Consider the following 22,892-nt stretch of genomic DNA (forward strand, 5'->3'; position numbering starts at 1 on the left):
CGGCTGAGTGGTGGCAATCAACGGTGGCAGGAAGAGCTTCCTTGTTGAACAGAGGTGCTGGGCCTTGACTGGATGGTGACTGTCCTGTTGGAAGTGCGGTGAGTGGGCCATGGCCTGTGCAGTGAGGGCGTGCACTATGTTTTAGCCGCATATGCAGCTACTTTCTAGCACGGGGACACACCAGTTGGTGTAACCAGGTGCTTTATACATGATATTATAATTATTATTATTATTATTATTCATATTATTATTATTAGGTAATTCAAGAATCCCCACTGGCCCCATTGGATTGCACTAGGAGCCCCTTTGGGGGATGGGGGTGAGATTAGCGGCAGAGCTGGGCAGATAGACCATAACGCTGATAAGGAAGGTACAGTACTACATAAATAATAACCACATTGCTGCTGGAGGGCCTGATGAACTGCATAGACTGGAGTGGCCCCTAGAAAGAGGGATATCAGGCAAAGCTAACGGCTGGCCACATCGACCTGTGCAGTTTCCTGAGCTGGTGTTGCATTTGATTGAAGGGCCACAGGCATCGCAGTAAAAATACAGTGGTGTAAGGCCCTTGAATAATGAGAGGACAGCTGCTGACTGATCCACGAAAACCCAAGAGTATAGAGGCAAATAAAGTCAAAATTGGGAAAAGAGATAAGCAGCAACCATGGCTCACGCTAGAAAGCCGACGTATCCCCCAGACAGAACAGCATGCGCACTCAGACTCCGAGCAGGAGACTCCATCTATAGAGACAACACTATAATTTTAGCTAAGCAGCAAAGTCCCAAAATGATTGATGGCAAAATGGACACACTCAATCTAAGACTGGATCACATAACCACGAAATTGGATAAAAAGGCCTAGTGGCTCACGGAGGCGGAACAGCGTCTTCCTACTGTGGAGGATGGAACGTAGACAGTCACTGCTAAGTGCCCGAATATGGAAAAAGTCCTGGAGGTGGTGATCCAAGCACGGAATGAGGACCTTGCAGCGTGCTCACGGCGTAACAACCTGAGAATTATCGTAGTGCCAGAGTCCACGAATTAGGGGAGATTGGAAGACTATAGCAAGAAAGAAAAAGAAAGTATTTGGGGCGGAACAAATCTCATCAGTAGTGATAATGGAGCGAGCGCATTGGGCCTTGATGGCACGCCACCCCGAGACCCATAATACCCAAATTGTTAAAGTGTTGGGCCCATGACACAGTGCTTTGTTTATCTAGGGAAAACAATCCACCCAATAACAAAGATATAATGGGGCCTCTTTTCCGGACTTTACAATGGCTGTGCAGGAGGCGCACAAGGAATTCATTCAAATTACGAAAAAATTGCAAGCAGCAAATATGCTGTATGCAATGTTATACCTGGCGCGGCTTTGGGTGGAATACGATGGGAGGCACAAAATCTACACCAACCCAAGAGCAGTAATGGAGTTTCTTTAAAAAAATGTTTTTCATAAAAACTTGAGTGTAAACATTAAGATCTGCATGTACAAGTAACCATCTGCAAAAACACTTCATTACATTACAGATATTCCATTCCATTTCACCACGTCATCTTCTGAGTCACTTTTTCCTCGGGGGGAGGGGTACATATACGTCCTCTATACGTATTCCACTTTCCCCATACTCTACCCCATTTTTGGGGACATTTCATATTCACAAACGTGGCCTTCTCCGCCACCATTGCCACATCCAGATCTTTGGCCCATTGCACCACAGATGGTATGTTTTCAGCCCCCCATTTTTGCGCAATGTTTCTCTTGGCTAATATCATGCCTGTCGTAGCCCATTGTCGTTCGGCGTGTGTAAGATCCATAGATCCCCATATAGTTAAAAGACAACATTTGGGCTCCAGCAGGACTTGTTTCTCCATTACCTCTGCAATGGTCGGCACCACTGCTTCCCAGTACGGTCCCAGTTTCGTACAGTCCCACAGCGTGTGATAGAAGGTGCCTACCTCCTCACACCGTCGCAGGCAATTCGGGTCAGTGGACCTTCCCATCTTGTGCAGAACCAACCTAGTATAATTGGACCTATGTAGTATTTTGAACTGTACCCGCTGTAATTTAGTGGGAATCGCCACCTCCTTAGGTGACGCTACCACATCTCGCCAATCAGGGTCATCCATTTCTCACACCTCCATCTGCCATGCTTCCCTGAGAGGGTCAAGTGGGTCCGCCCGGTTATTTATTATTTTTTTGTATGTCAGTGACGTTGCTCGTTTGTATAAGTGGTCTGTGAGCAATCGGTCTTCTAGGGGTGGCGACTCAGGGAGAGTCTCGGCTGGGAGAAAGACCGCCTCTATGGCATGTTTGATTTGCACGTATCTAAACTGTTCCCTCTGGGCCATCTGGTACTGATCTTGCAGGTAGGCGAAACTTACCACCTCCCCATTACGCCACAGGTCTCCCAGCCGGGAGATTCCAATCATGTCCCAGTTTCGGAACCCTTTGCTATTGCCCAATGTTCCTAGTCGGCCTGGGTCCCAAAGGGGGTGTGCTGTGTAATCTACCCTTCCACCCCAGCTGTCTGTTGACTGTATGCCAAATGTGAACAGTATGTTTAGCTGGGCCCATGAGGTTACTGGTTCTGCGTAGGCCATAAAGCGCTCTGTTAACCCCTCCAACCCCCAGGGTTATCCTGTCTAAGTGATATGTGGGATCTGTGTCTGGTACGTGTAACCATTGGTTAATTACCGTGAGTTGCAATGCCCAGTAGTACGCCTTTTTGTCTGGCAGGGCTATTCCGCCTTCATATCAGCTCCGCATCAGCTTGTGCGCAACTATCCTGGCCAGCTTGCCATCCCATAAAAGGGCCATTACCTCTGAGTTTACTGCTTTGAAGTGTGTGTCTGGGACTAGGTATGGCGTGTTGTGCAGGACGTATAGGAATCGGGGCAGGGCCATCATTTAAAGATGGCTGCCCTGCCCAGCAATGTAAGTGGTAGTGCCCTCCAGTGTTTGGTGTCTCGTTTCAATCTTTGCAGGGGTGAGCTGTAAGTTGAGGGTAAAGAAGGAATCTTGATCTGAGGTAATATGGATACCCAAGTACTTAAAACTATTTGTGACTATCTGGACTGTACAGCCTCTCGGCAGCTGTGGAGGATCCCCTTGCAAAACGTATAATATAGATTTATCCCAGTTAATAGCATATCCAGAGACGGAACCGAACACCGCACAGGTATTAAGAATGGCATGTAGAGAACGTGTAGGCGAGGTGATATATAGTAATAAGTCATCAGCACAGAGGGATATACAGTCCTCCCATTCCTCCCTCCACTTTAATCCACTTATCATAGGGTCCCACCGTACCCAGGCCGCAAGCGGCTCCAAGGCCAATGCAAATAGTAGGGGTGACAGTGGACAGCCCTGTCTCGTCCCTCTGGCCAACATGATTTCCTTTGATATATGACCATTCACTACTATGTGCGCAATGGGGTCTATGTATAGTAAGTGTACACACAAGCAAAATTTTGGTCCAAATCCCAGGTGTTGGAGCACCGCAAATAGGTAGGCCCATTCCACCGAATCAAAGGCCATCTTTGCATCCAGTGATAGGACTGCTGCGTCCTCTAGTATAGTGTGTTTTCTGCCCAATACTCCGTGTAGGCATCTTAGATTTAGTGCGGTGTTCCTACTGGGCATGAAACCGGACTGATCCGGATGAATCAGTTAAGAGAGGTATGGTGCGAGTCGAAGTGCCAGTGTTTTTGCTAATATTTTACCCTCCACATTGATTAAAGAGATCGGGCGGTACGATGAACATTCCTCTACTGGTTTGCCTGGTTTATGGATGGCTACGATAGTGGCTAGACGTTGGTCTTTAGGAAGTGTCCCTCTTTCTCGATCTGCCTCATACATACACAATAGATATGGGGTTATCTTTTCTGCTGTGCACTTATATAGTTCTATCGGAATACTATTTGGGCCGGTAGCCTTCCCAGATTGTATTTTAGTGATAGCCACTTTGAGTTCATCTACTGTGATTAGCTTCTAGGTCGTCAGCTACCTGGGGTGAGAGCTGAGGCATATGAATATCTTTGAGAAAAGCTAGGGCTTCCTGTGTGGTGGTGGTATTTGTGGATGTGTAGACTTGCTCATAGTGCAGTGCCCGTGTGTACACCATGAGTTGTGGGTATGTTGTGGTTACGCCCTCTTCTGTTTTAATCTGCGCTATCCATTTACGTGATCTTTCCTTTTTATCAAGCCACGCGAGGAGCTTGCCTGCTTTATCTCCGGATTCATAGATTCAGTGTTGAGTGGCTTCCATGCGGGACAGGGCGGCGTTTCGAAGACTTTCACAGTATTCCTGTCTCAGAATGCGCAGAGTGTGATCGATCCCATCGGTAGGGTTTATGACCTGCTGGGACTCCAATCCCTCTACCTCCCGCTCCATTTTTTCTAAATCTTGTCTCTCCCTTTTCTTATGCCCCTCAATTTGCGATATCACATGACCTCTTATTACTAGTTTGTATGCTTCCCATAAGGTAACTGGGGAAGAGACTGAGGCTTTGTTATCTTAAAAGTAGTGCGCAGTTGCCCGGACTAAAGCTTTCTTGATCTTAGAGTTCAGGAGATACCCCGGGTATATAGGATACATACGTCTTTGCGTAGTGCGATGTGCAGTGAATTCTGCCGTGACCGGTGAATGGTCAGAGATTCCCCTGGGTAGGTGTGCGGCCCTACCTAGCTTCTCCAGGTTGTCCACTGCCACTAACATGTAGTCTATACGAGAGAGGCTATTGGAATGTGTAGTGCTTCTCATTGGTGTTTTGGAACCTCCATATGTCTAACAGGCCGTGGGCATCTAAGAAGTCTGTTAGAGGTGAGCTAACCCTATGTTGTGTTTGTTATAAACAAGGGAACCCCATACAGTAGAACCTGGGGTAGAACGATAATTTTAAAGAACAATGGTTGGGTGAGCTACTGCGAAAGAGGTACTCGGACCCCCTTCTCCTGCCACACAGAACTACGACGATTCATTTCAGGCGCCAATTTCTACCATAGCGACGAATGCGCTTTTGGAACCCCCTTCTACACTGATTGTGTTTTAATTTGATTAATCTTCTTTCAAGTAGGACCCTTGCCTACATAGAAGTGAACGAGCGCTACTTGAATTCCTCATTGGAAGACGTAATTCCGATAATTTTTAAAATTCTTTGGAAAAAAAGCGACACCTAACCAGCTGTATTGTACGAATGACTATCCTTGCCCTACCCACCGGCAAGGAGGCTCAACTGTCCTGATGAAGATCTAAAACAATATAGATCGAAACGCCGTCGACCTACCCAAGGAATTTCACTTGTTCTATTGTATATAATTGTTGTGTGTTTTTATCCTTGTTGTTGTGTGACAGTCCGTTCACTTTGATCACTTATGTCACGTTCTGCACCGTATTATTCACCTGAGCACCTGCAATACAGTATATATATTTATGTATATCGTTAAGAGAAAAGAGTAAAAATAAAAAAACTCTTATCCTTACCTACTACCATTGCTCCCTAGCGACTTATTAAATACTCGCTCTTTTTCCCTCTAAGGACCTCTCACGGCCCACCTCGAACCATTGTTCTTTAAAATTATAACCCTATGTTGTGGGCGGGTCGGTGTGCGATCTGGTGTGTCGTTTGCGGTCATATTAAAATCTCCACCTATCACCAAGTCTCCCTCTGGTACTGTTAAGAGAAATTTTCCCAAAATCCCGTAGGGCGGGAGTTTGTAGTGTAGGTGGTATGTAGACAGATACGAAATTAATCGGGCACCCTTCCCACTGCATAGACACCACCGCAAAGCGGCCTTGGTCATCTTTAAATGCACTGTGGAAAATGAGGAGGAACCGTTTCCGTATCACTTACCCCACCCCTGGGATCCGGTCGAGAACTCAGAGTGTAACACTAATTGGAACCCCATCTATCCAGGGCCGACACGTGGAACCCGTCAGGTGTGTCTCTTGTAGCAGTGTAACTGCCGGAAACATACGCTACAGGTATTGTAGTACTAAACCCTGTTTTATCTTATCCCTGAGGCCATTGACGTTCCAGGAAAGAAAGGACAGCTTCAGCTGTGTGGTACACTGTGTTGGTAGGTCATGTGATGCCATTGGGCACGGTAGTCTTTGTATTGAGTTGAGGTGCGATAGTCGTGACGTGTACAGTTTCCAAGTGTATATACAGTGACAACTGCAGATCTAGAACCATTAGAACTTCAACATTATATGCATATGCATATCTACTAAGAAGATACAGTGATAGCAATGGTAACATCCCCCTACCTACCCCCCAAACATACCCCCCTCCCTGCATCCCTGCCTAGTAGGTTCAAAACTACCCACCTCCCCATTAGCAGAGTGCCTATGATCCCCAACAATGAAGAAATCATGTACGTAGGGTGGCGCGGAGTGGCGCCTGTGAGTCACTCCCTCTCGGGCCCGCAGCAATCCCAATCACATTATACATTCCAAGATGATGTATATAAGTGTCTTTAGCCCCCAACTGAGACCGAGCATCTCCAGTCAATAAGTAAAATATCTACCGACCATTGTCGTCAGTGCAGTCCTTCACTTCCCGGAGCGGGCAATGTCACTGCCAGGCCTCCCAGGTCTGGAACTTCTGGATCTTGACGGTGAGCACCGCCCATCTTCGGGCCTGCGATCTGTGTCTCTGTTATATGAATTACCACTTCTGTTGGCTGTGTCTTCTCTGCGGCGTTGGGATGTGGCCGGCCCATCATCAAGCAGTGCTGGGCGTCGTCCGGTGTCGTGAAGAACCAAGATTTTTCTCCATCTAGTACCTTCAATTTAGCTGGGAAGAACATCATGTACTTTATACCTCTGTCCCTAAGCGCCCGCTTATCGCCCTCAAAGTATGTGCGGAAGTGCAGAAATCTTTCTGCACTTTCAAGGTAAAATCCAGGAAGAATCTGATCGTCACGCTATCGTAGGGAAGATCTCCTTTCACTCTAGCCGCTTGCAGGATTGCATCTCGGTCACGGAAGTTCAGGATAAGAGCAATAATAGTGCGGGCGGTGGACCAGGCTGTGGCTTTGGATTTGGAGCCCTGTACGCCCTCTCGATGGAGAATAATGGAGAGAGTCTCTTGGGTTTGAGTTGATTAAGGATAAGGTCTTCTAGAAAGAGGTTGACACTGGGCCATTCTGCCCCTTCAGGCACCCCCACCACTCGTATGCTGTTACGATGGGCTCGTCCTTCCTCATCATCCAGGTGCAGTGCCATTTCCTTATGTTGATGTATCAGTTTTTGTACCTTTTTCTCCAACTCACACATGGCCTTTTGCAGATCACCTATATTTTCTTCTGTGGCCGTAACCCTTTCCGAAGTCTTCCGCATATTAGCCCGCATAAGATTCATTTCGATCGTGACCTTGTCGATTTTTGTCTCTAGGTTAGTTCCAACCGCTTGTATAGCTGCCATTATTGAGCCCAGCGAAGGTTCTTCCGCTGGCGTGGCTTTTTCATTAACTCCAGAGTCCGTCGCAAACCTTCGTGGCACTGCGTATTTGTCCATTTTGTTGACCTGAACTGCGGTCGTTCCAGTCTTTGGTTTCGTCATGGTGATGTGGAGAAGTCGTCTGGACCGCCGCAGTGGCACAGCTGTACAATAACTTTAAACCGGGTTGGGAGAACGTGAGCCGTACGTTCTCAGTATTGGCACTCCGGAATGCGGAGTTGTCCCTACTATCCCTTCGGCGTCTGCCTGGAATGCAACGTGTCTGTCGCTATTTGTAGTGTGTCCTCACCGCCCCCGTCGGGGGTCTGCTCCTACTGTGCCCCCCGCCAAGTCCTCCGGCTCACTTCCGTCAGGATTGCTCTACCTTCAGGCGACAATGAAGTTCACAGTGGCTTGTTCTTAGTTTTGCGCCCTTTGTAACTTGGCGTATTGCACACCTGATACACAGGATCTTCCTTATTCCTGTTCCACGTTTGCCAATGTGCACTGCAGAGTCCTGCCCGCACCCATTCCACCATCAGGGATGGGGCATATATGCGTTAGAATCCCCCGCTTGGTTTCCACTCCCTCATACACTGTGCAAATCTCGGCTTCCTCCTCAGTGGTTGGCGCTCACATTGGCACCCTTTGCAATTTATCCCAGTCCGTAGCAGACTGCAATGTCTTGCCTGCACTCCTCACGCCTTCAGGGATGGACCATATATACAGTGCAGTTTCCCACCTGTCTGCTGCTTATCTGGGCATTGTATGGGTGTTTTACTATCTCTGGGGCTGTGCACACTGCATATGTCGGAGAGGGAGGGGGGGAACAGAGTGCTCACTATAAATCTCCCCATCTTTGGTCTCACTGTGGTGCTCGTCAGCCGGCTGTCTGATGTGGAGCTTTCCCGGGGCTGAGAGGAGCGCGGCTGCTTCAGGCCCAAATCGTGAGTCTCGCGTACCGTGGCCCCCAGCCGCAGCACTCTGCCGCCCGTTACGAGGCTCCACCCCGCGCCGTCTATGCCAGGGCCGCGCAGCGGTGATTTTCAGCGGCTCAGTTTGCGGCGGTATATTGGCGCCTGGAGCTGCGGGATTTCCCCTACCGTCGGTCCTTGGCTACAGGGGGTCCAACTGCACAGACATAGCTGCCGGGATGTACGGATTATGCCGGATTTCAGGGTTTTAAATGCATGCCCTGCCGGAGCTCCGGAGCTACGGTGCCATTACGATCGGCGCCTAGCCACGCCCCCAGTAATGGAGTTTCTTAAGTCAACACAGCACCAGCATAAGAGCCCATCGGACTCTCCCTCCACTACCCCAGAAGATTGGTAGTGGGATGCACCAAAAGTGGCAGACTGTAAGTATGGGAGAAATAAGGAGCGAATGTGCTCAATAATGATGATGAATAGACTATGCAGCGGGGAGGGTAACCCCAGAAGTGAGTGCTACTGACCAGGCATGAAGCCGCCAAAATTAAGACGGAACAGTGTATTGCAAACGTGTCAAATGTACCTGCATGTAGATTGACACCACAAAAAGTAGCTCCCGCATAAGGCTTCCAATGGACTACCACAAGGTGGTGACGACTGAATCTTTAAAGGTCAACATTGGAACCAGCCACCCCTTTACATCGGGTGAAACACTTATCATCCAGTTTCCCCCAAGAGGGTATACCCCGTATGATGTTATGCAGTATGCAAGCATTAATAGATGTGCATGTCATATCTAATGTTACTAGTTGGAACATTGTTTCTGTAGTTGATTGGGAAGGCTTTGGCAAAGGTTTGAGTGCTGAAGTGGGTGGGGGAGTATTTTCATGTTGTTTGCAGAAGACGCAGTACATTGCCCCCATCAACAAACCACAATTTCTACATTAAACATATTACTGACATATCGCAACCTGCGGGCCACACTAGATTGCTAACATGGAATGTGAGAAGACTCAATAATCCCAAGACGGTGAGGCAGGTGCTGGCATACTTGGACCGCCATCGCATACAGTCAGCATTGCTACAAGAAACACACCTCTCACCTCCTACCGAACTGAAGATAGGTGCGAGATGGGCAGTGGTGCAGGTGGCCTTATCCTACTCATTTTACTCCAGGGGAGGGCTGCTGTTGGTTAAAAAGGGCACATCGTTTGCACTTACACATTCCAAAACAGATGACATGGGAAGATATTCCAAAGTAAAATGTCCCACAGCGGATCAACTAGCAAGCACCTCAGATTTCCGAAGTCCCATAAAGTGTTGCATATAGTTGTGCTGTAAACCTCCAGGACCTGCTGTGATTGGGTCCCACTGGAATCCCAGACGAGAAATGTCAAGAGTAAATGGAGGCAGCACCAAGTTTAAAGTAAATCAATGGAGCCAAAAGTTTATTCCAAAAATATTTTTTCTTTTTATTTTCTTATTTCTCAAGGTGCACAAGACAGCCAACGCGTTTCGCTCCCACAGGAGCCTCGTCAGGGCTGAAACAAACGTGAAATATACATATATGTTAAAATACACGTACTAACACAAAATACAAACACATTTAAAAACAAATCCAACATACAGTATACAAGCGAAAACATCAAAAGGATGACACTACGTCTACAAGGACTCAATGGATACAATAACCACATAACTTAACAGATTTTATATATGAACAAAAGATCATCTAAGAATGATTAAGTCATTAAGGTCGTTGGCCCACATGGGGAAGCAGGCTTAAGCAAAGAAACAGAAGGAAGAGGGAGGGGAAGTAGCAGGGAGAATCTTAAGAGAAAAGGAGAGATTATGTGAGAGAAGAAAAAAAAAAGAATATATAAAGAGTCAGTTGTAAAACAAGAATATTAGACAAAAGCATGTTGATAAGGAAATAGTTCTATACAAAACAATGTAAACCCAAAATCCCTAAAGTCAAAACTAAATAGTAACAGGTAATCCCAAGAGTATACCATGAGATTTCTCACCAATTATGATGAACGATAAGTCCTCCAATAGTGCAGTCAAGTTGAATGGAGAAGCTCTAACCAGTATGATAAGCCCCGGAACTAGGAAAAATTATATATATATAAACGATTTGTAATAGTCACCAAATTGCAAACTCCACGAGAGAATAAACAATGAGGAAAACATCAATGGTGTAGAGCGATACTTAAAAGACAAATCAATTAGAAGTGGGCCCTGGAAGAAGCAACATTAAAAATAATCCAATGGGACTTGATCTGAAGAGTGGAAACAAAGTGACAGTTCTCTCACCTAATATAAATATTCCTAGCCAGGAGTAAGGTTATCACATAGGGCCGTCGAGTAGTCAATATAGATTTCATAGGCGGACTGTCCCAAAAATATATCTAAACAAAAGAAGATAAATAAAGAGATCACAACAAGGGGGACATGCGGCTTCCGAAGCGCTTTCATTTACTCGCAATTCTAAAGTGACTGATTCCATCTGCACACAAGCTGTGTTATTGTAAGTCTGCTAATAGCGTCGGGCCTACATAACAGTATATATTAAATGGTAGTATAGAGCATCTTAAGCTTTGTCACACAAACAAAAACAGCAACTCTAAGTGAAAAGTTACTCACATTAGTATTCTAGGTATAGGGCATAGAGCAACGTTTGCGCAGTCCTTGATAAGCTGCCAAACCACGAGCTGTAATCAGAGGGTAAATCAACATAAATAACTAGGCATTATTGATCTATAGCCAATCCTAATAAATGCCCACATGTATCGACTGTCAGGAGTCTACATCTATGGCAGTCTAACTACTTATATAGCACATCCACTGTGCTCAAACTCTGTATGTTCCCATTGGTCCAAGTTGCCCCCATACGTAGTATAACAGCATGTCCAAGATACATCCCCATGAGCATGAACAAATATATAATTCTAGTTAAAACAAGTGCAGCGTTTATAGACATCACATGAAAAAGAAAACTAATATAAAGCATTCTAGCCACTGTGATCAATATCCATATGGCACATGTCAAGGAACCATGCACCATAGAAGTTACAAAAAACCCGAGTTGTCATGTTGATCACATGTTGAGAAACGCCTCAATAATATATTAGGAATGAGTCCATAGTCAAAAAGAGGCTCCCAAGACCCTTAAAGTAGAGCCAATCTGAACGAAAATAATAACTGACTCAAATTTGTAAAATAATCCGAAACGAAGCCTCACAACGCGGCTTACCTGCAGGAAAGTATTGCAGCACGAACAGCCCAACGCGGAATCACTCGAACAGTGGCCGTGGAGACGGGACAGCTTTTAAAGGAACCCGCGCCTCGGTCATGTGATACCGGAAACTAACCTTAAAGGAAATAGAGGACGGATGCATCACGTGAACGGACCCAACAATGTAAGGGGCATATATGTAGAATCAAAACACGTAAGAGAGGCGGCTTCGGTCATGTGATACCAGAAACCAACCTTAAAGGAAATAAAGGACGGATGCATCACGTAAACGGACCCACCAATGTAAGGGGGATATATGTAGAATCAAAACACGTAAGAGAGGCGGCCATGATAGAATGAATATGACGGTAGTGAAAACATAGTGAGTGTAGGCAATATGCTACATGGAATAAGTATAGAATTGGAAAAACGGTAAAGGACCTAGCCGTTTGCTGCCAGAATGCCGACAATTATAATAAATAATAAACTAAACAGATTAATTCACAATTATATATGGATTCAGATCACTAATATTTGTGTAAGAACAGGAATAAGATAAAAAATAAAGATATGAAGAGAAGCAGACACACGAAATAATAATATTTGCACACAAAGAAAAACAAAAAATAAAGGTTAAACCAAGCTGGATAACAAACTAGAGTGTCTGTATATAGGGATAAATCTAATCTAATTCAATACAAAAATCCAATAATCAAAACAGGTCAAAGAGCGTCCACTGGTGAAGCAAACGGCGCAATATTACAACAATTTGAGAGTAACAGAACTTACTAGCGATGTGCCCAATATGGACAGCATTAAATTTAAATAAAAAGCCAAAGAAACATGAAAAACTTGGTATTTTGATTAGAAATTACAGTAGAGAATACATCATACAGGCATGATGTAGCTCTTTAACAGAATTATATCCTCAACTGTATATTCCATAGTTTACCAATTCATGCCAATTAAGAATTTCAATCTTAAAACAGAGGTACCAAACACTGGCATGTGAACAAAAAAATGGAACAAGGGGTACACTAAAGAAAGTGGTGAAGCTCATTATCAGAATTATGTCCCTGATTGATTGCTCTTAATCGACAAATCCATTTGGCTTCCTCCCTCCTTAGGGTTAACACCCTGTTCCCACCCCTTTTATTACAAGGGATATACTGGATCGCGTGGAACCAAAAGTTGTCATTATCTAAATGTTCCATATTGTAGTGTTCCATGATTGGATGTCTGATGTCCCTGTTAATAATTGCCCTTCGGTGTTCTTGGATTCTTAATTTCAGCGACCGTATACTGCTACCCACATATATACGGCCACAGGGGCATCCTAGGACATAGACCGTGTAGGGAGTGTTACAATTACAAAAATGTTTGATTTTAAACATTCGATCACTATTGTATGAAAATGAGGTGATCTTATTCTTACCCATCTCACAGACATTACATGATCCACATGTAAAAAAGCCTGGTGGTTTTGGAGGTAGCCAATTCCCCTCTCTCAGTGGTGTGACTACATAACTGGGACACAATTCATTCCGTAAGGAAACACCCCTCCTGTAAGTAATCAATGGTTTTTCACCTATGTGTTTTTTAATACCCTCAATTCCAATTAACAAGTGCCAGTTTTTCCTGAAAATATTGAATATTTTGTCACTGCAGGACGTGTACTGGGTGACAAATCTCACTCTGTTAGATTCTTTATCACTTTTAGTACTCTTGTTCTTGTTGGCCAGGGTGGAATCCCTATCTACTGACTCAATTCTGGATACCGCTCTATCTATAGTTTTGTGATCATAGCCACGTTTGAGAAATCTGAGTTTTGTATCATTTACATTTCCCCTAAATGTGTCTGGTTCGCTGCAGGTTCTGCGTACTCTTGTGAGTTCACCAAAAGGATGGTCGGGTTCACAGCAAATTGTATAGGAAGGAGACCTCCTGTAACTCTGTATTGCTTGCGTCTAGTGCGCATGCTAGTTCAGTAATTAAAAATATTCCTTTTGGTGAACTCATAAAGAGTACGCAGAACCTGCAGCGAACCAGACACATTTAGGGAAAATGTAAATGATACAAAACTCAGATTTCTCAAACGTGGCTATGATCACAAAACTATAGATAGAGCGGTATCCAGAATTGAGTCAGTAGATAGGGATTCCACCCTGGCCAACAAGAACAAGAGTACTAAAAGTGATAAAGAATGTAACAGAGTGAGATTTGTCACCCATTACACGTCCTGCAGTGACAAAATATTTAATATTTTCAGGAAAAACTGGCACTTGTTAATTGGAATTGAGGGTATAAAAAACCACATAGGTGAAAAACCATTGATTACTTACAGGAGGGGTGTTTACTTACGGAATTAATTGTGTCCCAGTTATGTAGTCACACCACCGAGAGAGGGGAATTGGCTACCTCCAAAACCACCAGGCTTTTTAACATTTGGATCATGTAATGTCTGTGAGATGGGAAGAATAAGATCACCTCATTTTCATACAATAGTGATCGAATGTTTAAAATCAAACATTTTTGTAATTGTAACACTCCCTACACGGTCTATGTCCTAGGATGCCCCTGTGGCCGTATATATGTGGGTAGCAGTATACGGCCGCTGAAATTAAGAATCCAAGAACACCGAAGGGCAATTATTAACAGGGACATCAGACATCCAATCATGGAACACTACAATATGGAACATTTAGATAATGACAATTTTTGGTTCCACGCGATCCAGCATATCCCTTGTAATAAAAGGGGTGGGAACAGGGAGTTAACCCTAAGGAGGGAGGAAGCCAAATGGATTTGTCGATTAAGAGCAATCAATCAGGGACATAATTCTGATAATGAGCTTCACCACTTTCTATAGTGTACCCCTTGTTCCATTTTTTTGTTCACATGCCAGTGTTTGGTACCTCTGTTTTAAGATTGAAATTCTTAATTGGCATGAATTGGTAAACTATGGAATATACAGTTGAGGATATAATTCTGTTAAAGAGCTACATCATGCCTGTATGATGTATTCTCTACTGTAATTTCTAATCAAAATACCAAGTTTTTCATGTTTCTTTGGCTTTTTATTTAAATTTAATGCTGTCCATATTGGGCACATCGCTAGTAAGTTCTGTTACTCTCAAATTGTTGTAATATTGCGCCGTTTGCTTCAGCAGTGGACGCTCTTTGACCTGTTTTGATTATTGGATTTTTGTATTGAATTAGATTAGATTTATCCCTATATACAGACACTCTAGTTTGTTATCCAGCTTGGTTTAACCTTTATTTTTTGTTTTTCTTTGTGTGCAAATATTATTATTTCGTGTGTCTGCTTCTCTTCATATCTTTATTTTTTATCTTATTCCTGTTCTTACACAAATATTAGTGATCTGAATCCATATATAATTGTGAATTAATCTGTTTAGTTTATTATTTATTATAATTGTCGGCATTCTGGCAGCAAACGGCTAGGTCCTTTACCGTTTTTCCAATTCTATACTTATTCCATGTAGCATATTGCCTACACTCACTATGTTTTCACTACCGTCATATTCATTCTATCATGGCCGTCTCTCTTACGTGTTTTGATTCTACATATATGCCCCTTACATTGGTGGGTCCGTTTACGTGATGCATCCGTCCTTTATTTCCTTTAAGGTTGGTTTCCGGTATCACATGACCGAGGCCGCCTCTCTTACGTGTTTTGATTCTACATATATGCCCCTTACATTGGTGGGTCCGTTCACGTGATGCATCCGTCCTCTATTTCCTTTAAGGTTGGTTTCCGGTATCACATGACCGAGGCGCGGGTTCCTTTAAAAGCTGTCCCGTCTCCACGGCCACTGTTCGAGTGATTCCGCGTTGGGCTGTTCGTGCTGCAATACTTTCCTGCAGGTAAGCCGCGTTGTGAGGCTTCGTTTCGGATTATTTTACAAATTTGAGTCAGTCATTATTTTCGTTCAGATTGGCTCTACTTTAAGGGTCTTGGGAGCCTCTTTTTGACTATGGACTCATTCCTAATATATTATTGAGGCGTTTCTCAACATGTGATCAACATGACAGCGCGGGTTTTTTGTAACTTCTATGGTGCATGGTTCCTTGACATGTGCCATATGGATATTGATCACAGTGGCTAGAATGCTTTATATTAGTTTTCTTTTTCATGTGATGTCTATAAACGCTGCACTTGTTTTAACTAGAATTATATATTTGTTCATGCTCATGGGGATGTATCTTGGACATGCTGTTATACTACGTATGGGGGCAACTTGGACCAATGGGAACATATAGAGTTTGAGCACAGTGGATGTGCTATATAAGTAGTTAGACTGCCATAGATGTAGACTCCCGACAGTCGATACATGTGGGCATTTATTAGGATTGGCTATAGATCAATAATGCCTCGTTATTTATGTTGATTTACCCTCTGATTACAGCTCGTGGTTTGGCAGCTTATCAAGGACTGCGCAAACGTTGCTCTATGCCCTATACCTAGAATACTAATGTGAGTAACTTTTCACTTAGAGTTGTTGTTTTTGTTTGTGTGACAAAGCTTAAGATGCTCTATACTACCATTTAATATATACTGTTATGTAGGCCCGACGCTATTAGCAGACTTACAATAACACAGCTTGTGTGCAGATGGAATCAGTCACTTTAGAATTGCGAGTAAATGAAAGCGCTTCGGAAGCCGCATGTCCCCCTTGTTGTGATCTCTTTATTTATCTTCTTTTGTTTAGATATATTTTTGGGACAGTCCGCCTATGAAATCTATATTGACTACTCGACGGCCCTATGTGATAACCTTACTCCTGGCTAGGAATAATTATATTAGGTGAGAGAACTGTCACTTTGTTTCCACTCTTCAGATCAAGTCCCATTGGATTATTTTTAATGTTGCTTCTTCCAGGGCCCACTTCTAATTGATTTGTCTTTTAAGTATCGCTCTACACCATTGATGTTTTCCTCATTGTTTATTCTCTCGTGGAGTTTGCAATTTGGTGACTATTACAAATCGTTTATATATATATAATTTTTCCTAGTTCCGGGGCTTATCATACTGGTTAGAGCTTCTCCATTAAACTTGACTGCACTATTGGAGGACTTATCGTTCATCATAATTGGTGAGAAATCTCATGGTATACTCTTGGGATTACCTGTTACTATTTAGTTTTGACTTTAGGGATTTTGGGTTTACATTGTTTTGTATAGAACTATTTCCTTATCAACATGCTTTTGTCTAATATTCTTGTTTTACAACTGACTCTTTATATTTTTATTTTTTATTTTTTTTCTTCTCTCACATAATCTCTCCTTTTCTCTTAAGATTCTCCCCGCTACTTCCCCTCCCTCTTCCTTCTGTTTCTTTGCTTAAGCCTGCTTCCCCATGTGGGCCAACGACCTTAATGACTTAATCATTCTTAGATGATCTTTTGTTCATATATAAAATCTGTTAAGTTATGTGGTTATTGTATCCATTGAGTCCTTGTAGACGTAGTGTCATCCTTTTGGTGTTTTCGCTTGTATACTGTATGTTGTATTTGTTTTTAAATGTGTTTGTATTTTGTGTTAGTACGTGTATTTTAACATATATGTATATTTCACGTTTGTTTCAGCCCTGACGAAGCTCCTGTGGGAGCGAAACGCGTTGGCTGTCTTGTGCACCTTGAGAAATAAGAAAATAAAAAGAAAAAATATTTTTGGAATAAACTTTTGGCTTCATTGATTTACTTTAAACTTGGTGCTGCCTCCATTTACTCTTGACATGACATAGGAAGATATATTGTAATGCAGGGAATACTGGGGGGCACCAAGGTGGCAATAGCCAATGTATATGTCCCCAGAGTTGACGACTCGAGTTTTATGTTAAGCTCGGTGGGACACCTGTATGAAATGTTCCCTACGGTGGTGATCTGGGGGAAAAGACCTTAATACAAATAAATGGATCAGTCCGCCTCCACAAACTGGCATGGTAAACACTCAGCACCAGTCATACAACAGAATTTGGCAGAATATGGGATTGTAAATATGGAGGGCACAACACCCTCATGCCAGGGAAGGAACATTTATCTCATCATTACACAACTTCTGGATTACTGGCTGGTGTCGTGAGAGGTGTGTATATGGGCTACAGTAGTACGGCATTTACCAAGGACATTGTTGGATCATACGCTAGTACTTTTAAAACGGGTTCTCCCTGAGCAAGTATACAGACCATTCCAGTGGTGATTGCAGCCTGCCTCCTTGCATGGCTCTAGTTTAGAGGTAGTGTACAAACAGCAATGGTAACATATATTCAGGAAAATGATGGCTCGTGAAGGAGAGGGAAACATTGTGGGAAGCGTTTAAGATAACCATTCGAGGAGAGTGTAAGGGGTTATAGGCAGGGGTGCTCTGATCACTCCTCTCTCAAATGAAAAACAAAGGGGCCGATTCACAGAACTAACCTGAGATATAATCCTAAACGTACTCCTTTTGGTATTCACAGAAGGCATTAAGTAGTAGTAAAGTTAGGACTCCTAACTTTAATACTACTAAATGCCTCCTGTGAATACCAAAAGTAGTACGTTTAGGATTTTATATCAGATTAGTTCTGTGAATCTTCCCCTCCGAGAGTAAATTTGTGTGGTGAGAGAGAGGTTACGAAGTGCGACTCAAACCAAATATATTAGCAGAGATGAGACAATGCATCACTGAGTGTAATGAACCAGCAGAACAAGAAGTGAAACATACGTCTAGATATTGGATACCACTTTCCTCTGAGGAAGGAGGCAGACCGGGGCACATGATGCTACAATGCATGACCGGGGCACATGATGCTACAATGCATGAATTTGCTACTAGCATTCCTGAGGTGGATACGTCTACTATATATAGATCCAGTGGCCGAGTAAGAATCAACAGCACTGTTTTGTGTCCAGTCTAGATATGCAGGAGAACAAGGCAGGGATGCCCTTCGTCACCAATATTATTTGTCCTCGAGTTAGAGCCACTACTGTGTCTAATTAGACAGGGACACACGGCAGCCGCACCTTGGTTTAGGCAGCGCCCACCTGCCATATCTCTGTATGCAGATGATAGGGTGTTGTATCTTCGAGACCCAAGGGAATAGCTTGCAACTCATCCGTGAATATAAAAATATGAATGGCATTCAAACTTATGTTTCAATTGGGACAAACCGACTGTTTTCCAGCTCACGCCAGCCACTGAGTTCCCACTTGAATGGTGTTAAGAAGAAACCTGGGCAGAGTTCGCGGAGTTGCAGTACACGGAACTCCGCAAAGTGCAAAAAAACCTCCGTCACACTACGCGGAGATCCGCGAGCAGAGGAGTACGATCAAAAAATGCCGTTCCCGGTGATTGCACAGTGCCAGATGCTTGTCTGCGCTGTGCACTCATTGAGAACGGCACCATGCACAGGGCAAGCGGTCCCTGCTTTCTTTTTCCTGCCGCTCGAGTAGATTTTTACTCGAGCAACAGCTTTCTCAACACAGGCGGTTTCTCAACGCGAGCTGTCATGAGTATAGCGACCACTCGCAATGAGAAACCCCCCGCATTGAGAAATCTCGCCGGGATGTTGATTTTGTACGCTCGCCAACTTGATGTTGACGATCTCGAACAAGGAAAAATCTCAATGGGAGGTTGATTTTCCTTGCTTGCGGTCGCCATCTTGACGTTGACGAACACGAGCAAGGAAAAAAACTCCGCTACGCAACGCGTAACGTTGAGTGCAGAAAACTCTGCAAACTCCTTGAGCAGAGCGGAGTTCACTGCCCAGGGTTAGTTAAGAATGTGTCAAATACCTTGAAATATGGGTAGATGGAGAACCAGAAGTGGTCATTACCAGAATTATGAATTGGCTATTACAGAATTGGAGGTGAGAGTGGTTAGATGGGTGCAACTGCCGTTATCACTAGCAGCTAGAATACCAATAATGAAAATGGTCATATTTCTCCACTTTCTGAATATGTTGGTGAACATCCCCATCCTCTTGATTAATGCGTTTTTAAAACCCTTTTAAACCTGCATGATTAAATTGGTCTGAGTGAGGAAGGAATCACGGTGCAACTGGGATAGATTAACAAAGCCCTATGAACCGGAGGGATTGGTGCACTGGATTTGTACCTCTATTATTTATGTGCACAAGCACAGTTTGCAAACTATTGGTACTATTCAAAGCACTGTTTACCACATTTAGCTATAGAAAGTGATGACACTCACCCAATCCCTCTCATGGCCATCCTTCGATATGAACGTGCAGAGATCCCACTACTGGAAATAAACACTATACAAACTACTACGAAGGCCAGTTATAAATTGAGTGTGAGGGGACGTGGTCTAGCTCCGTGGCAAGATGGCGGCTTCACTTTGAGCTCTGCTCGATCGGGGAGCTCCTAAGGACTTTCCAGTCGATATTTCTACATACTATCGCAAGCTGATGCAAGTCTCTGCCCTTTGAACGCTCCAAGCAGCTTATGGAGCTGTTTTAACAACATTTCGGACCGCGGGCGAGCTGTTACAACGGAGGTAATTTCTTCACATTCGGACCCTAGCGGCCGCCATTTTGTATCGGCCGCCGCTCGCTAAAATCTCCACAAGCTCTGCCTGATGCAATATTTAGCTTTTGCGCTTTCCTAGCAGCATATCGAACTGCCTGAGCTGCTTTAATTGACTTTCACGCAGTTAGCAGTAACTGAGGAATTTTCTTTTATTCGGACGCGCGCGGTCGCCATTTTGTATCGGCTGCCGCTAGATAGAATATCTACAATCTTCACCTCAGGTAACAGGTCCTCTGTCCATCACAAAATTACCTGGCAGTGTGATTCTCTGCCTCTGCTTTACTGCTTTTTCTTGCTCCTTCATGATATATGGCCTCTATTCAGGATCTCATATTATGGGATCTCTTTTCAGGAATTTCTACTGCAGTGTGAGACCCCTCTCCTCTACGCTGTGATTTTGCCTATATAGTAGTCATTTACATCAAGAATGGATTTCATCTTTTCCTCATTTACAAATGAGTCTGCACTATTTTTGTGGACTTTCCATATTCTTGATATATTTTCGTCTGCTACTACATGCCTTCTCCCTTATAAGGATATGCCTTTTACCCTCCAGCACTTTACAGTATTTGGGTCATTTGTTTTGCTAAAGGCTCATTCACCTAGTGCTGGTCTGCGAATTGCTCTATGATATATATTTTTGCTCTTGTTTTTTCTGCCTCTCTTTCAACTAAGATGTGTTTCTTTTGAGTGTATGGGTAGGCTAAAATCTTTATTAAAAATCACATCTCATTCTCCACGATACTCCAGAATGGCAGCTGAGGCACCTCTTTCTACTAAAGCTACGTCTACAGGAACTAAACCCAAGAGAGCTAAAAATGACCCTCCTTCACCCATATTGTCTTCTAAAATCCTGTTCTAGACACCATTGTAGATGAGGTGAGGGGGTTGAACTCTTTTATGTCTACGACAAATGAGAAACTCCAACAGATAGTGCATAGATGGATCAGTATGGACTCTAAAGTTCTAGATATGGAGCAACGCATTAGCGATCTTCATGATGTTTCTACTAAGATTCCATTTTTAGAATAGGAAATCCATCGCCTCAAACTCCACACTGAGGAACTTGAAAATCAAATAGACGTAATAACCTTCTCTTGTATGGCCTGCCGGAGAATATTGAAGGGACAGACATGCTTCTTTTTTTAAAGAAATTCACCCCTGAATTATTGGAAATTCCTTCAATGCCTTCATTGAATATTCATCATGCCCACAGACCTGAACGGTTACAACCAAATTTTTCCAGGCCTAGAGGCATTATTATGCTATTTTTGGAATTTACAGATCTCATGTGTGTCCTCACAGCAGCAAAGGCAAAACGTCGTCTCATTTGGTCTGGTCACACCATCTATCTGTCTCAAGATCTATCCAATGCAACCAATGCACGAAGAAAATAATTTTTGTCTCTTCGTCCTCAAATGAGACAGTTGAATATTCGTTATGGCATTTTACATCCATGCCTTTGCAAAATCACTCATGAGGGCTCCTCACATTCCTTTGATTATCCTACTAAATTGAAATAATTTCTTCATAACTTGTCTATGAATTCTGCTTCTGGCACCTCTCCTCATCGCTAACTTTCTTGTATCTGTTCCTTTTCTTTTCTCTGATGGCTTATCATAATTCTATTCTATTTCTTTCATCCTCCGTTGCTCCATCTTCCGTCTCCACAGCTGCACCCCATGCACCACTCTTTGCATTGTTCTCTTAGATCTGGATATTTTTCCTTGATCTACCTTCTCTTTTTTTTATTCTCCCTTCTTTTTTTTCCTTTTTTCATTCTTTTTGTTGTTGTTTTTTCATTTCATTTACATCTCATAGGTTGCATGTGTTGATCAATGCTGTTGATGTTTTCATGATGTGTTGTTTACGTCTACCTGATATGTGGTGTTTCTTTTCCTTTAGATGTTTCCTTACAATGTGTCATCTCCTTCCACATCTCACCTTCCCAACCCGCCATTATGTGTAATTTTGTCACGTGGAATGTTTCTGGTCTTGGTCACCCCGTCAAAAGGCAAAAGGTACTTTCTCATTTATCAAAATTAAATGCTCAGGTCACCTTTATTCAAGAAACGCATTGTAATGACACTGAATCGCTCAAATTAAAGCGACAATGGGTGGGTCAAGTGGTGTTTTCTCCTTCAGTTGGTAACAAAGGGGGTGTTGCAATATTGTTTCATAAATCTCTTCAAGTGCAAATTTTGTCTACTCACAATGACACTGAGGGACGATGGGTAATGGCTAAAGTTGTTATTGAAGGTAAAGAACTAGTTCTTTTGAAAATTTATGGTCCAGTCAGACAAGATCCCAAATTTTGGAATTCCATACAAATTTTACTTGCTTCTATTGACTTTCCGAATATTGTAGTTGCTGGTGATTTTAATCAATGGTTAGATCCCTACTCCCACAGACAATCCAAATGTAAATTTAACCCAGATAAATCCCACAAAACCTTTCAATATGCCATTGCCTCTCGTCCATTATTTGATACTTGGAAAACTTGTAATGCTGACTCTCATGAGTTTACCTTTTTTTCGAATGTTCATCAAACTCGTTCTAGAATGGACTATATTTTGATTAGTAAATCCATATTGCCATCGCTCTTATCATCTGAGATTGGTTCTATTTTCATTTCTGATCATGCACCTGTTCTTTCTGTTTTGGACCTTTCTTTAAATTCCCCTAAATTTAGTAGATGGAAGTTAAATACTTTTTTATTATCCGATACCTA

General features: G+C 43.2%; 1 protein-coding gene across 1 annotated transcript in view; it reads left to right on the plus strand.

Annotated features, from left to right (window-relative positions):
* Positions 1-22,892, plus strand: part of LOC144822715 (ADP-ribosylhydrolase ARH1-like) — a 538,572-nt gene that overhangs the window by 268,020 nt on the left and 247,660 nt on the right. Inside the window, exon 2 of the mRNA XM_078680534.1 lies at positions 22,067-22,182. Within this exon, the coding sequence (XP_078536660.1) occupies positions 22,123-22,182 (60 nt within the window). The 5' untranslated portion in view covers positions 22,067-22,122. The remainder of the gene's footprint in view (positions 1-22,066; positions 22,183-22,892) is intronic.

This window comes from Lissotriton helveticus, chromosome 3_1 (genome assembly GCF_964261635.1).
Source record: "Lissotriton helveticus chromosome 3_1, aLisHel1.1, whole genome shotgun sequence".
Taxonomy (NCBI): domain Eukaryota; kingdom Metazoa; phylum Chordata; class Amphibia; order Caudata; family Salamandridae; genus Lissotriton; species Lissotriton helveticus.